Below are 15362 nucleotides of genomic sequence, written 5' to 3'. Positions count from 1 at the left end.
CTGTCTCACATTTTGCAGTCCTTATTCAATTTTAGATTAAATTCATTGTATTGTTTCCAAATTTACGACGCATTCGAATATTTGACTCCTTCATTTTTCTCCTTTTTTAATCTGACCAGGAAATGGTTCACATTTTCTTACGGGGAAGTATTTACAGTAGGTTATACTGTATGATTATAATGTAACAGTTGTATTGTTCTTTGCGAATTCTGTGTCAATAACCATCTGAGGTTATCTAAGGAGACGATTTTGGTTACCAGTACAATATGTATGGCAAGAATAAAGCATGTTGTGATGGTATATTTTAATTAGATCGTCCAGGAGACTCGTTATCGCCAATGGGTCTATTACTTACAGTATGCTTCTAATAACTTTATGATGTCTGCAGATAATTAGTGCAGTAAATAATTCTTTGAGCAGTTCCGTGGCTACTGGTTATACCCAAGCGTAAATTGTAAAGTTGGTTTAAGTGTAGTAACTATAAAGTGATTATTTTATTACAAAAACAAAAATGTAAGAATGGGATTGTTGTCATTGTTAATATTATTTCGTCTCAGAAATCCCTAGAACGGATTTGATTTATCGAATTTTAAAGATTATCCATTTCCTATAGCTGAAAATCTGGAATACATCAGCTGAAAATTCGTTCAATTCAAAATACTTTATTCATCCCCAGGGGGGCAATTTAAGATTTCAATATCACAAGACAAGACAATAATCAACACCCGTAATGCTTCAAAAGTAAACTTTCTTTGGAGAAATTGTAATTCCTCGTTGGCAAAATGTTAATGATAATTTCCATAAACATGTTTCTACACTAGCAGTTTGTTTTAGAGCGATGACAGGCTCGCCACTAATGGCAGTTGAAAAATGTTTTATTACTAAATGATTAATACGGCTAACTAAAAAAACGAAAAATTATCAGGTGTGAAAATAAACATTCCTGTTTGCAATAGGCCAAATAATTAAGATTAATCTGCTATTAAGTACATACGCTGAAAACATGAAAACAGAGAACTAAATCGTGCTTATTTAGAATAGCTATTGTATAAGATAAAACGTTATTTTTGGTGTGTTTTAAGTTTGGAAAAGATCGAAACTTCAACTTACAGAATAGCTTTGCCTGCTTCCCTTATTGGGATTTAATATTTTGAGACCTGATTTTAATGATTCGGGGCTATATTTTAAGATTGTTTTCTCACTCTTTTTATCATATTTTGTTTCTATTTTTTTATTTTCGTACCATCTATTCACTATTAAATAACGGCGGCGATGAATTTTCTACCGTAACTTTGCCTTTCAAGGCAAATAAGATAGTCAAAAGCGATAGCAAACCAAAGTTATAATTCTCAAATTCATACTGTACAGGTTTCGGGCTACTAATACAGAAATTTCAAATAATCCGCCAGCAGTATAAACCGGATCCATCTGACAGGAAAAGACTAGTTTTAGTTGTTTCCTGAACCAGTACTATTCGATCAATAGTTTAAGTGGTTACCGAGTGATTTTAACGATGGGGATTATCAAACTAGCCGAATTAATACGCAATGAAGCGCCAGACGCCGTGTCTTACAAACTGATAAGCGACTATGCAGGTTAGTAGGGAAGTGGTTACCGCCCTCCCAGCTCTGCGGTTTCTGTGACAACGCGGATGGCTGTTGCTGCGGGGACAAAGAATTCTAAAGACCTCCAGCGTGTTATAGAAAAAAAATATTTTGGTATCAGAAAGAAAAAATAATGAACTGCACATAGCTGCCATTTTAGTATTTCATGCATAAAGCGCCGTAAAATATAAATAACCGTTTGGATTTGGTAAATCGAATGGAAATTGAGGGAATTATTGGTGTACTTGAATATGCAATTGGGGTGCAAAATTGCACAATATTAATGCAACTGCAGGATTATTTTATATTGCAAATAATTATTTAAGGGTATCCACATCTTGTTTGCATTAGACTGATGATAATACTCTGTGGTGGTTCCAAGAAAACGCAGTGACAGCAACATTTTCTCTTTAATACTTTTATTTACCCCGTGTAACCGCACGCCGGCGCAGATGCATTTTTCCAAGATATTGTGTGGGACTGGTGGGGAGGACGGTAAAGGGATTTGCATTAAAGATACAGTACTGTGAATTTATTTGACGTGTCTTTATGTAAACGGTAGTTTAAGAATAACCATCAATCAAATAATAAGAATCACACTACACAGTAGTGTTCCCTTAATTTACCATTTCCTTTCGAGATGGGCGAGCACGGTTATTTTTTCTGTCTCGTTGCCCTAACAGTACAGTACAACCAGCGTCAGTGAAGAGCACAATAATTAAACATAAATAATGCGCAGAAAAATAGACACTTTCCAGTGAACCACACAAACCGCGAAGTGTTTCATTGACAGTATTTCAATTTTAATTGTCATTTAATAATTCTGACTAGAACAGATGTCAGTCCAGTACTGCTTCTCGTCCTTCTCTGGGAGGAGGCATACTGTAGGTACCTTTCTGAACGATTAGAAGTTTCCCGAGTATTGTTGTTTCCTCTGGGATGAATATGGGTTGTCTCCGAAACCTACGAAATAACTATTTAATTTGAACTATTTTTTGTCATACTGAGGAGCAATGGAGGTGAACTGTCACAGGTAATTATTATATTAATTTACAGAACACTTGTGGAAATTGTATATAAACCATAGAAGGGCCTCCTGGTTGGCTCCGGATAGCAGCTGGATCACAGGTTTAGCCTTGGTTGAGTCTCTGACCCCTTGTGACCTGGGATTCGACACGCCGAGGCGCACAATGGCTGAATATTGCTGAGGGGTCGAGATGTGGTTGACCGACAAAGTCAGAGCTACACTCCGACCTCTGCAGTCTCCGGGTCACCCGCACGCCTCTCTAACGAAACAGTACAGAAGGTACCGGGTTACGTTGCTTGCGACGTGTTCAAAAACTAAAGGCTTCCTCTGCTTCCTCATTCGCCCATGTGTGAGGGTGCGAAGACTGTAGATTTGAGACTAGACGTGAAAACATCCCGTTGGCGTTTCCAGATCGGGGTGGTAATAAACATTATAATACGTTTTTTTAACATATGTATTTCTAATTATAAAGTCACCATTATATTTCCTAACAAAGCAGTGTGATCTCCATTGAGCATGATTTGAACCACCAACCTCTGTATTAAACAGCAGAGCTCTAACCACGTCTCCACAACACTGGCTAGAGAAAAGCTAGAGAAAAGCATGTTTTTTTTCCTTTGCATGTAGTTTTACAGCATGTCTGAACAAGTTTGTTTTTAATTTGCTCAAAAGCAAATTCAAAGCCTTTTACATTTTAAACTTTTATCTTGGAGGTGATGACAAAGTTAATTGCTTTGTATTGTTCTATTAGTACATTTGTGCATTTGCTTAAGGGTGTGTGGCAGTTTCATCCAATTCCAAATGCATGAGGCCCTGTTTGTTTCAAAATGTCTTCCGATTCACTTGTATAGCTACTAAAGTGGAGTAAGAATCTGAAGTGACGTCCAGTGATAAGCTACAGCTAATCAAAGAATAAAACCGGATATAGTTTTTAAAGTTCTTAAACAGATACGACTGTGAATCATACACAGGAGGGGGCAACAGAGATACTTATGACTCCTTGTCAAAATCAGATAAGGAAATGTATTTTATGGTCCTTAGTGAATGGACAATTGAAGACAGGGAACTCAGTACCTTTGCAAACGTGCCCACTCCCTGACACATTAGGTTAACAGACACATGACAAAAATGTGGACACAGACAGCAACTGGGACCAGCTCAACAGTAATGGCAATAAACGATAACCAGATGAGTAACTGATAAGTCACGCCAATCGGTCAGCCCCAGTGTACCCTGGGACCTGTACATGCTCATGGCCTCCACTTAGTGTGAAGACACAGTGTATTGACCAGCAGTGAGTGCAGGCTCCAGTAGCAATGTGTACTCTTGGTCGTTCACTGGCTATGCAATATATAAAGACACATAGGATGTTTTGCACAATTAAATGACTTTCCTGTATTGTTTCATATTGACAAGGCATTTTCATTTGTTATCACTTGACTTTTGTGCGGTCGGTCAGATTCCCTGGAACATTCTAACAGCTTCTCTGCTGATGGGGGAGAGGGTGCTGTGTTAATCTGCGGTGAGTAGTTCTGTCTGTCTTCTCTCAGGAAAGATCATTGCTCTGGACATCGCCGTTGTGCTGCATCAGCTTCGCACGGCTGCCATGGGACATGGAATCATCCTGAGGTGAGGCTCCGGGTCAGCTAGCAACTGTAGCTACAGTACTAGCAGCCACAATGGGTGAAAAGGCATATTAAAAGCATATACAAAGGTTCAAGTAGGTAGCTGCATCAACATGCCCGACTGCAAAGGATCACGTAAAGTTTTATTCAAAGATGGAAAGAGGAGAAAAGAAAGGCTCCACAGCCAGAATGTTGTGTTTCTTCTGTTTTCAGCATGGGATAAACCTTAACTTGTTCCTGTGTAAAGGTTGTTACCTTTATTATGTTCTTAGGTACCGGCTCACTGGATAGGTTATTGTTAGTAACACTAATTACAAACAAGGGAAACCATAAAGACTTTTTGATTAGTTGTGAGTGAGCAATTGATTTGGGAGCAGTTAACGCAGCTGCAGAAAGAGGAGATGTGTGATGTGAAGAGAGACAGAGGTCTGTAAGGACAGGCAGGCAGGCATGTAATGAGTGCTGTTGTCTCATCCCACAGTCCCCTCAGCGGCCTGTTCTACCGCACGCTGCACTTCCTGGAGCACGACATTATGCCTGTCTATGTGTTTGATGGTTGCCCCCCTGAGCAGAAGATGAATTTGGTGAGTCCTCTACAGACCCTCACTCTTCTGACATTGTATTGTGGTACAGCCTGTTAACACAGAGTAAAGTCTTGTGGAATCAAAGATGAAAAACACATTGTAACTGCACAATTTCTGTAGAAACTTACCAAGAGAACCTCTTAAAAGCCTACAGACTCTCTTCACAGGTACACGCTTCACAGGTACTTCTAACATCTAAGTACTTTTCCTTTCACCCTTTCCTCCATGAAGTTACTTTTTTCTGCAGATATATGCATTTGTTTGAGTGAAGTGCTGTGAGACATGCAGAAAGGCACAGATTATGCACGACTACAGCAATCACAGCTATGTTATCCAGGAGGACCTAACGTTTGCCAAATCTTCCCAATTTGATTTATCCTGGAGTCAGCAGGTTTGTGTTCTGCCTCTGCTCTTAATGACCTGATTGAGTCAGTCCTGATCTCAAGTGAACCAATTTATCACTTTTCAAAAGTCTTTAGCACTGAATGATTTGAGGAGATCTAGAAAACCTGCATTGTTCTGACTAGAGTTAAGCTGTACAAAGAGAAGAGTTTCTACTTTTCCTCTCCATCGCAAATGGAAATAACCAGTAAGTTCGTTTATTCTAAATACACTCCTTCACTTGATCCCTCCATCACCGGAGGATCTGTCTGACATGAGCAATAGAGATCTGTGTTTGTAAAATTCTGATTCTTTTGGTCTTTTCAAGATGAACCTTGAATACAGTTTTCTAAAGGTGTTTTCCACAAGAAATTGTTTCTGGGTTTTTTTTTTACCAACAGCAGACAGTGACTCTAGTATTTTCTGAAACCTTTCAGGACTTCTTAACCTTAAGAATAAGGTTTAGATCTTTATTTGTCTCCAGAGGTCTTAGCTCTTTTTTATGGAATATTTGTATAAACTTAAAAACACAAATTATTAATGGTCATGGAAAGCTAAGAAAAATCAGCCAGAACAGAAAGCTTTGAAAATGGGCCCACTAAGTTGTGAAGTTATTGTATACTGTATATTTATCCATTTACACAGTGGAGAGAAATGTGGAATTTTAAGGCAAACAAGGGCACTGCTGACTGTAGGATTGTCAGTGCTGTCTGTGGTGCTGCTGTAATATACTGGGGTTTTTTTTTGCAGCTGAAGAAACGTGCAGAGACAGGAGGCTGGGATCTAAAATCGAGAGGAGGTGAGAAACACCTCACAAATGTTATCCTCACAAATGGAAACACACAAACTGATATACTGACATTAAAACACATCCTGCGGCCACTGGCGGAGAGACTGAAATTATGTTACATAGAGTGATCAAAATTATTATTATAGATTTATCCTAACGCTAAAATATGCAGACACACTGACACATACTGTAGGTACACTCACTGTCTCAAGGCAATGTAAACATGAAGACACTGAAAGGACACTGTGCTTCCTTAGTGAGAGTGTGAGACCTTTGTGAAACTTTATGAAACTCCGTGAGAACACTGCAAGACACTGAGGCTGTAAAGACTCTTTGAGAGCTCTGTGAAACACTGAGAACACTGTGAGACTTTATGAGACTCTGTTAGAATACTTTGAGACTCTGTGTGATTCTGTGAGACTCCGTGAGACTTAATGAGACTCAGAATGCTTTGAAACTCTGTGTGGTGTGATTCTGCGAGACTCTGTGAGACTTAATGAGACTGTGAGAATGCTTTGAGACTCTGTGAGACTTTACGAGACTCTGCGAAAACACCGTGAGAACTCTTTGCCCTCATTCAGCTGTCTTTGTGTTCCCAGTCACCAACGAGAAGCAGGAGTGCAAACAGCTCCTGCAGCTGCTGGGTGTGCCCTTCCTGCAGGTGAGCTTCACCTCCTTGCCCCTCAACCCCTCTTTCTTTTAACTGCCGGGCCTCTCTGCTTCTGTCTCTGTCTGCAGAGATGCTGTATTGGCATGACCATGTGAACGAGCATTGCCAAAGTAAATGCAGGTGCAACCCATATAAGCCATATTATATAATATATTACTGTACATCATTATGTAATGCAGAATACTGTACTTATGTCAGAACAAATTATTAGCTGTGCTTAATTAACATAGAAATTGGAAACAAAACCTTGTCCTCTTCGGTGCTGTGCTCTGATTTTAATGCATCATGTTCAGTGCACCTTTTAGGCTTTGACAGGAGACTATTCTCTCCTCGAGCAAGACTCTCTGTGTCTGACAGCTGTGGGGATTCTGACGAGAATACGTTTTCTCCAGTTTTTTTATCATGATCTGGGACTCCTTTGTCTCGGTGTCGATTGTGTTCTTACAATAATTATGTTTTTTTACATTAAGGACATAATGGTAAGCGTCCTCATAAAAGTGAACAAATAGAATCGTGGCTCCCCACTATCTTTTCTCTGTCTCAGTCCGTCCGCCCCTCTTTCTCTGATCGCCCATTTTCTAACTGTACCCCTGCCCTCTGTACCCCTCTCCAGGCCCCCAATGAGGCAGAGGCTCTGTGTGCCCAGCTGGTGAAGTGTGGGCGTGTGCATGCTGTGGCCTCAGAAGACATGGACACCATGCCATTCGGAGGCCTGCTGCTGCTTCGCCAGCTGAATGCCAAAAAGTCTGGGTGAGAGGAGAAGAGTATTTCTCTGTCCTGCCCGTCACTGTGATCCCTGTTCTGTTAGGCCTTATCTCAGTGTGTAAATGGAGGATGCCTGTAGTGTTTGGGGATGTCTGTGGCTAATTGTGTCCTGAAGAATTGTCTTAGACCTTCTGAGAGTGTCTTTAACAGTCTGAGCACTGGGGAAGTCTTTATGTTAGAATCAGCCTAGAGGACATTCATACATTATAAACTGGCAGCAGGATCAAAAACAAAATCATTAAAACATATGCTCTGAGCTATGTTTAAATACAATTCTTGAATACAGAATCACAATCTCAGCAGTGTGGTCAAACACTATTAAACAATTTAAGGGTTTCATTGTAATTTCAACAACTAGTGTGGCAGTATTAAAGTTTGGCAGTGTCACTGCAGATGCCTTTTCAGCTTGTGCTTTACTGTTGTTTTTTCAATGAGATTTTCTCTGTTTATCATTTTCTCTCTCTCCCCTTCTCAGTGAGGTTGTGGAATATTCCCTTCCCAAATTGTTGGAGATTCTGGGATTGACTCATGAGCAGGTGAGAACTGAAGTTGGTTACTTTTATATTTTCTCAGGTAAGGTATTTTGATGGGCAAATAGGTTTGTGTGCTAAGAATACAGAATACAACACACCTACCCAAGCAACCTCTTTGAAAACTGGTTTGTGTCTAGGTTTTAATCAAGACCTTTGAAATGCAGTGGTGAGGTTAGTGTTTTTGTTCTGGCTCTGAGGTGCTTTGAGGTGGATTCTGTTACATTAATCATGTACGACTCCCATGGGAGCGGACTCCTCCCCTCTGTTCTCCAGACAGGGGTCCCCACACATTACTGAAATGCTGCAGGATCACCTCTGTTACATGACTCAGCGGGATCAGCTCTCTTACACGATTTGGTAGGATCACCTCTGTTACATGACTCAGCAGGATCACCTCTGTTACATGACTCAGCAGGATCTCTTCTGTTACATGACCCAATTATTTTTAAATCAAGTGTTCAATTTCACGAACTTGTCTCTCTGTAGTTTGTGGACCTGTGCATCCTGCTGGGATGTGACTTCTGTGAGAAGATCCGGGGCCTGGGGCCACGCAAAGCCCTCGACCTGATTCAGAAGCACAAGACCATTGAGAACATCATCCTTCAAATTGGCGCAGAGGTAGGAAACAGCAATTTAACACCCATTCATGGTCTTACACTGTAATATACAGATCTGAACAGCTATCAAGAATGAAGCACATGTGCTTTTGCTGTAAATCATGTCACCTCCTTTCACTTAATCTAAACTCTCTTTTTCACTTGAAGTACAAATGTCTGTGCTGTTATGGGGGGATCATGCAGAATATTTATTTTATTATGACAAAGTCTTGTGTAATTTACACGCAATATAAAACCACACTGTAATTTGGCTGAGCCGTGAAAACAGTCTGTATGTGGTGAATAAAACAAAAGTTTAGAATCTCACAGCAAATGATCAGTATGTAAACTGACTGTGCACTTTATATCTAGGTAGTAGCAGTATGTCATATACATTGGAATTAAAGCTCTTGCAATGACAGTGGTGAATATTATTTAAAATATTTTTTTAAGACAGTAAATAGCTATAGATTTGCCACTGGCTGTGTGGAATTGTTTGCACATAACCTTGGTAAAATCAATGTGTGCCAATTTCGCTCCTCTTTCTTAGACTGATCGTATTCCAATGTCCTGGAACTATCAGGAAGTACGCAGCCTCTTCCTAAATCCCGAAGTGGGGGATCTACTCACCCACCCATTTAACTGGACAGAGCCAGACGAGGAGGGGCTGGTGAAGCTCCTGTGCTATGAGAAGAACATGAAGTGGGTTGCGTTCCTAAACATAATTGCCTAGCAAATAATTTTGAACGATTTTCTTAATTTTCCTCTCGTATGTAATGCCAGTCAGGATTGTCCCAAGTAGCAGGTGGCTTGCAAATTGAGGGTCGTTCAGAACAGACATATATTGACTTAGATGAAAACGAAGGTGGCAGGTGTTGACATCGAAGCAAGTGGCAAGGCCAGGAAGAGATCGTCAGAGCTGAGCTCCTTCCACCAGACTGATGCTTTTGGCACTACACTGTGTGGGGAACAGACTAGTGCACCTGATTAGTCTACAAGCTCTGCTGCTTGTGTGAATTGCGGAGTCAAGAGTAAGCATAAAACATAAGCTATTCCAGTTATGAAGAGACAACACAAAATAGATAAAACTGCAACCCTTAACTTTGTGTGTGTTTTGGCAGAGAGTACCGGGTTCGGAGGCGACTGGAGAGGTTTCGCAACAACATCCAAGAAAAAGAAAGAGACCAGCAGGAGAAAGAGGTGGATGGTGAAAGGCAGACGTGCTTGAATGAATTCTACAGTGTTACACGTCGAAGACAGGTGAGGCTTGTGTCTCACAGACAGAGATTTTTGAGATGGTGCACATTTCTGAATGATTGCATGTAGTATCATGGAGTGACAGTGCAAAAATAAAAGTTGGTCTCTTCATTCGTGTCGGCGTTCACTGACACAGTGATAGCTCATATACTCTGTTGTTGTTATAGAGCCATAAACTAGGGGGATTAACGGGCTGCTAGTGTTAATATTAAAGGGGAACTGCAATGCCATTTTTATCTTACGGGGTTAGAAAGAATCAGCATTAATGAGTGCATTTCAAACCTCAATAAAAGTAAAATGTACATTGTTATAAAACTTCCAATTTTCTATCACGAAATACACAAAATGTCTAGGTATACATAGTGCCATGTTCTATGGTTCAGAATGAGGTAACAAAACGTCTGTTGACATGTTGCGACCTTTTTACTCTGTAAAGAAGCAGGCTTGAGGATACATCTCTTTTAGTCCAATAGAAAAGTTGCTTTAGATTTTGAGAGGGTTTTGCCGACAAATACTACTTGTTAACTCTACAAGCAGATCACATGGAACTCTTCTGTGGTGACATGTCTGCTGCACAACCTGTATTTATTTGCTTGTACATCACATTACGCTAGTCATTACAGTGGCTAGTGAGCAGCAAGGGCCAATTCACGTCGCAATTCCTCGGAACTCGAATGTGAGTCTGCGATAACGTGGCAAGTTACAGAACTTTCACAAAGTTCACAATTTTGTGCTTAATTCGAAAATGATAACATTCTTCTGTAACGTCAGTGAATTTATTTTGTTACCGAGATTTAATTACCAGTCTGAGAAATCGGGACTGCAGTTCCAGTTCCAGTTTGAGAATTGAAATTATTGGAAGAAAACAATTGCATGATATAAAATTCACTATAAAAAGCTGTGAGTGAAAATGGCTTTACAGGAACAATAGTATACTTACATAAGCAAAAGCAGGATGTGCTTATTAATTAATTTCGATACAAACATGTGACAAACCACATGCACCAGGTTAAAGAAGGACAAGAACCAACATTTCAGTATGAAAGCAAGGACATTCTCAGTTCAGTTATAAGCCTGTTAATCATGGGTCTGTATGGAGCAAACATATTATTTGAGACTGTACTGCGAAGTCTTTAAAGAATTAACTCAATGAGGGATTGAGTAATAAAGTATGAAATCCCAGTTACAGTTACCATGGACAACATTTCTCCTTTTCCTTCTTTCCTTAAAACACATCTTTGTGTGTTTGTGGAGACAGGCTGCTGACACTTTGGAGCAGAGCGAAATTAAGAGGTCCAGACGGCGCAGTCCCCGGTTGTCTGGGGAGCCAATGACAGAACCAGGAGGCCCAGAATTTCCTCCCTCCCCCGAAGCCGTGGAAGAGGGGGAGCAGGAGGGGGTACCTCTGCAGAGTGGACCGGCACCTCCACCTACCCAGTGTTGTGCTTCTCTGGTGTAAGCAACGGCTTTCTCTGCTCCATGAATGCTTGCGCTATTGTTCTTGTGCTGTTAGCTTGCTGATTCCAAGCTCCATTCTGAACTCTCCATCCATTTTGCTAGCTTCTACCTTTCCTCAGCAGCTAGATGTAGCGTTACGAGAGCACCTTTGCTTAAAATTGACTTTCTAACGAAGCGAAGAACAATGTCCTGCTATCCCCAGGAGTTTTATTTTAGCCTGTCCTGTGTGTAGGACCTTGATGTTTCTTCTATCTCTGAATAGAAACTGTTAGGAACAAAGGAGATCCCTGTAAACCAGTTGTTCTTGAGACCTGGCTTTTATCTACGACTGTCTGCTTTCTGGTAGAGCACTTCAAAACCCTTTGAAAAAAATATTCAAGAAGACAGGGAAGATCCACTACAGATGAAACAGTGGGTCAGTGTGAGTTTATGACCGGCTTTTCATGGACCTAATAATTAGTTTTTTATTGTCTTACACTTAATGATTTAAAGGTGCTTAATTTTTACATTGAAATAACAACATCAGTTTTGGGTACTATTATAGTATTAAGAACGAGAGTCACTCAATCAGTAGTCTACCTCAGTACGAACGTGGGGTGATACAAAAATCTATTCTCGTTATGACGTTCTCATATGAGACTTGTCTTAGGCCTTTTCATATGAAGTAACAGCTCTTTCAACATATTTTTTCATCAATGGCTCACCGTGTACGGTGCCTTGCAAAAACACTCAGACCCTATCTCTGGTGCTCCTTTTTGGGAAATTATTAAATGATGCCTTCACATTTTTTAAAACTTAATATTTTACTCAAAAGCCAAATGCTCTAACTGAATCCTTCTAAAGGTAAGATTAGGTCCAGTAAGAATTAGCAAATAATGAAAGACGGAAAAATTAAATATGTCGTTTACAAAAGTATTTAGACCAAAGTCAATATTAGTATTTATCTACTTTCTCTATACGTACTGTACAGTGCTGATGGAAAAAAGAAACGCAGCATTTTCTGGAATGAGAATACTATAGTTATAGCTTATGTACTTTCACAAAAAGTTGTCATTTTGTTTTAAGCCCTTTGACCAGCAATACAGCTTGTGCAGTGAGGCATTGCAACTTGTCAATCACACGAAAGCTCGTTAGGTGCACTTTTACCCAACGAGGTCCGGGTGGAACAATGCCCGATCAAGTCACCTTTAAAAAGGCCTTAATTCAAAGCTTAGGTCACTGCAAGGAAAAGGCCACACTTAGTCAGTTTTCTGTGCATTCCATAATGCCTCGAATGTCACCAGGAGCAAGGGAGAGGGCCATTGGCATGCTGCAGGCAGGCATGTCATGTGCCATCGTTGCCAGACACTATAGAGTAAGCCTCTCCACTGTGTCCCGACTGCAGAGAAGGTTTCAGCAGACCAGCAGGACAGATAACCCTCCAAGATCCGGTCGCCCTCAAGTGACCACACCAGAGCAGGGCCGACATCAGACTGGTCCATCTGAGAGATCGTTTCAGATCTGCCACCTGTACTGCTGCTGAAACTGCCGGCAGACACAATGCCCGCATCAGTGACAGGACAGTGAGGCTCCATGCTGCTGGCCTTAGAGCAAGGCGACCTGTCAGAGGCCCTCTGCTCACACCTCCTAGACGTCACACCCGACTGGCTTGGGCCAGACAGAGGCTGTGATGGACTCGTCAGCAGTGGCATCAGGTCCTCTTCACAGATGAGTCACTCTTCAGCCTGTTCCAAGCAGACAGGAGGGACAGAGTGTGGAGGAGAAGGTGTTGCGTTTCTTTTTTCCATCAGTATATATCTTTGGCTGCAATTACAGCTGCAGGTCTTTTGGGGTATATCCCTACCGATTTTGCACATTGGCTTGGTGCTAATTTTGTAATCTCATGACTGTGAGCCTTAAAGCAAACTGTGCAGGGATCTGAATAGTTTTACAAGGCACTGTAAGCAATTCAGTTTTTTTCTTATGGAAATAAATGCACTTCATTATTTCACTTCAGATGAAGTAGAGGATGAAAAAATAGGGGAATTTATCACTCTTCTATCACAAATCAGGTTCTGGAGTAACAGTTTTTAAGATGAACAGGGAATTCATTCTCATTCTGTTCAGGCAGCTGAAGCCTCTTCTGAGATTTCTCGGACTTTGCTTTTGACAGATCAAGTGGAATCGAAATTTTGTGAATGCTCAGCATGTCAAACGTAACCTCTTTGTGTGTAGCAGAGTTATTGACAGCTGCTGAAAAAGATTTAATTTTTAAAAAGTATGACAAGCAAAAAAAAGAGACCTCTATCAGCAAGACTAAAGTTGTTACTGTGAAAAAACATGGGGCCAACCAATGTTCCCTCTAATTTTTAATGGCCTGTGTGTGCCATAATTTCAAGTTGTGCAAATTTTTTCCGCAGTGACAAAAACGTGTGCGCACTAAATTAAGTGTATGTAAAATTGTAAACCTGAAATTATTTTTTGTTAATATAGTCATTCTCATAGAAGCATAGAGATCCAAAAGACTGGTACAGCGTTTCAACGAGCCCAGTCATAGAGACTGAGTGTCGAGCGAGCATGAGCAGTGAGGTACCAGACTACGAGAGCAAAGATATCGATTATCGAGTAGCCATAATAATGCACACAGCCAAGTTGGGCCTCTCGCAGCCAGTCTCGTGGTCAATTTAGCATTTTTTCAGTTAGCGACCATGTTTGTTTTATTAGTATTATTTTTTTAAATTTAATTTTTTGTGCGCAGTTCAATTTCCTCTGTGCGCTGATTTCATAACCTGTGTGTGCACGCACATGCTCACAGCTTAGAGGGAGCACTTGGGCCAACCCTGAACAACTGAAACAAAACGACAATCTGTAGAGTGGAAGCAGGAAAACTCTCTTTCTCTAAGACACATTTGCATTTAACAATATGTGGGGAAGGATTTTGACAATTGTTTTTGAGACAGTGACTTGCTTGTTTGTGGACTTCATATGACACAAAACAGCATGTTGACAGCTTGAAAACATGTGGGGAAAATATATATTGTCTGATGGCCACTTCCTTTTGATGATGAAACATCAGTTCTAAAAGGCTGTTGCCATTAGCGTCTAAGGTGAAAAGGTGTGTCGAACAGGGGAGGGATTCAAGCTTGTTGAGTGGTGGGGTAGAAGGCTTAGGGTTAGGCATTGAAAATGTCACGGTGTTTAGCACATATGTTGCTTCTCTCCAAGATTCTGTGTTAAATCAGTGCAAAGTCAGGCTCATTCATCTTACAGTTGTTACAATACTTATTCTTCATTCAACATAAAAACAGACTTTGAATGGGCCCAGAAAACCTGAAAATATCCTGCTTTGACTCAACACAAAAACAAATATCCTGGTGTACAATGTGTTAATTAAAAGTAAGTAATGAACTTATATGTAAAATCAATAAGCAGCTTGTTCTTTGGTTCCCAATCACAGGAGTTCCTATTACTTAGCATATCTTTTGATATATTTATCTCAAAGTAGACATATCTAATGCCAGGAATCCTAAAGTGATTACTGATAAGTGTATGTATCCTTATGTGTCTATATATCAATTCAAAGGTTTTTGGAATCTGCACCCAATCAGGGTGTTGAAGCTGATACCCTGGTCTCTTTCAAGAAATGGCTGGATGAGCCCATGTGATCAATTAACTACTGATAATTATTTTCTTATGTATGTATGCCATGCATTTGAAAACATTTGAAGGTATTTATTATTAGTGGCCTACCTAAATATATGTTTTATTTTCACCGAATGATCTCATGGTGACTAGTCTCCATATGTCAAAGTGTGCTAGTTGTTCAACAAGCTCATTAGACATTTGAAAAAGAAGCAGTACATTTGTATTGAAAATAAGGGAACAACTTTAATTGTGTTATGGCTCTATGACTCTGTTACCCACTTTTCCTTTACCTATATAAATATTAATTGATGGCCATTGAGATTGAACTACCACAACTTTAGCACTAAAAAGGATGAAGGCAGATTACAGTAAGTGTAAAATGCCATCATTGATATTTTTAAAGGAACAAAGACATAAATAGGGACATATAGTACCAGCATGTCAGTTT

The 15362-nt window shown here is 40.2% G+C and overlaps 1 protein-coding gene across 1 annotated transcript; it reads left to right on the top strand.

The window, feature by feature from the left end:
- Positions 1 to 1508: 1508 nt before the first annotated feature.
- LOC148822836 (putative flap endonuclease 1 homolog) lies at positions 1509 to 11306 on the top strand. Its single transcript, XM_088929669.1, has 11 exons — positions 1509 to 1595; positions 4182 to 4260; positions 4738 to 4840; positions 5972 to 6020; positions 6611 to 6672; positions 7295 to 7431; positions 7922 to 7982; positions 8466 to 8597; positions 9126 to 9277; positions 9697 to 9835; positions 11091 to 11306. The coding sequence occupies exons 1-11, from the start codon at positions 1514 to 1516 to the stop codon at positions 11289 to 11291; spliced, it is 1197 nt and encodes a 398-aa protein (XP_088785795.1). The 5' UTR covers positions 1509 to 1513; the 3' UTR covers positions 11292 to 11306.
- Positions 11307 to 15362: the final 4056 nt, after the last annotated feature.

This window comes from Atractosteus spatula, chromosome 12 (genome assembly GCF_055471065.1).
Source record: "Atractosteus spatula isolate fAtrSpa1 chromosome 12, fAtrSpa1.hap1, whole genome shotgun sequence".
Lineage (NCBI taxonomy): Eukaryota > Metazoa > Chordata > Actinopteri > Semionotiformes > Lepisosteidae > Atractosteus > Atractosteus spatula.
Note: the sequence above shows the minus strand (reverse complement) of the source record. Positions and strands in the feature narration are given on the sequence as shown.

Excerpts from the sequence above, each read along its gene's own strand:
- LOC148822836 (XM_088929669.1), top strand. The coding sequence starts at position 1,514 with ATGGGGATTATCAAACTAGCCGAATTAATACGCAATGAAGCGCCAGAC. Across the intron at positions 1,596-4,181 it reads ACTGATAAGCGACTATGCAG|GAAAGATCATTGCTCTGGAC; the intron begins GTTAGTAGGGAA and ends GTCTTCTCTCAG. Across the intron at positions 9,278-9,696 it reads TGCTATGAGAAGAACATGAA|AGAGTACCGGGTTCGGAGGC; the intron begins GTGGGTTGCGTT and ends GTGTTTTGGCAG.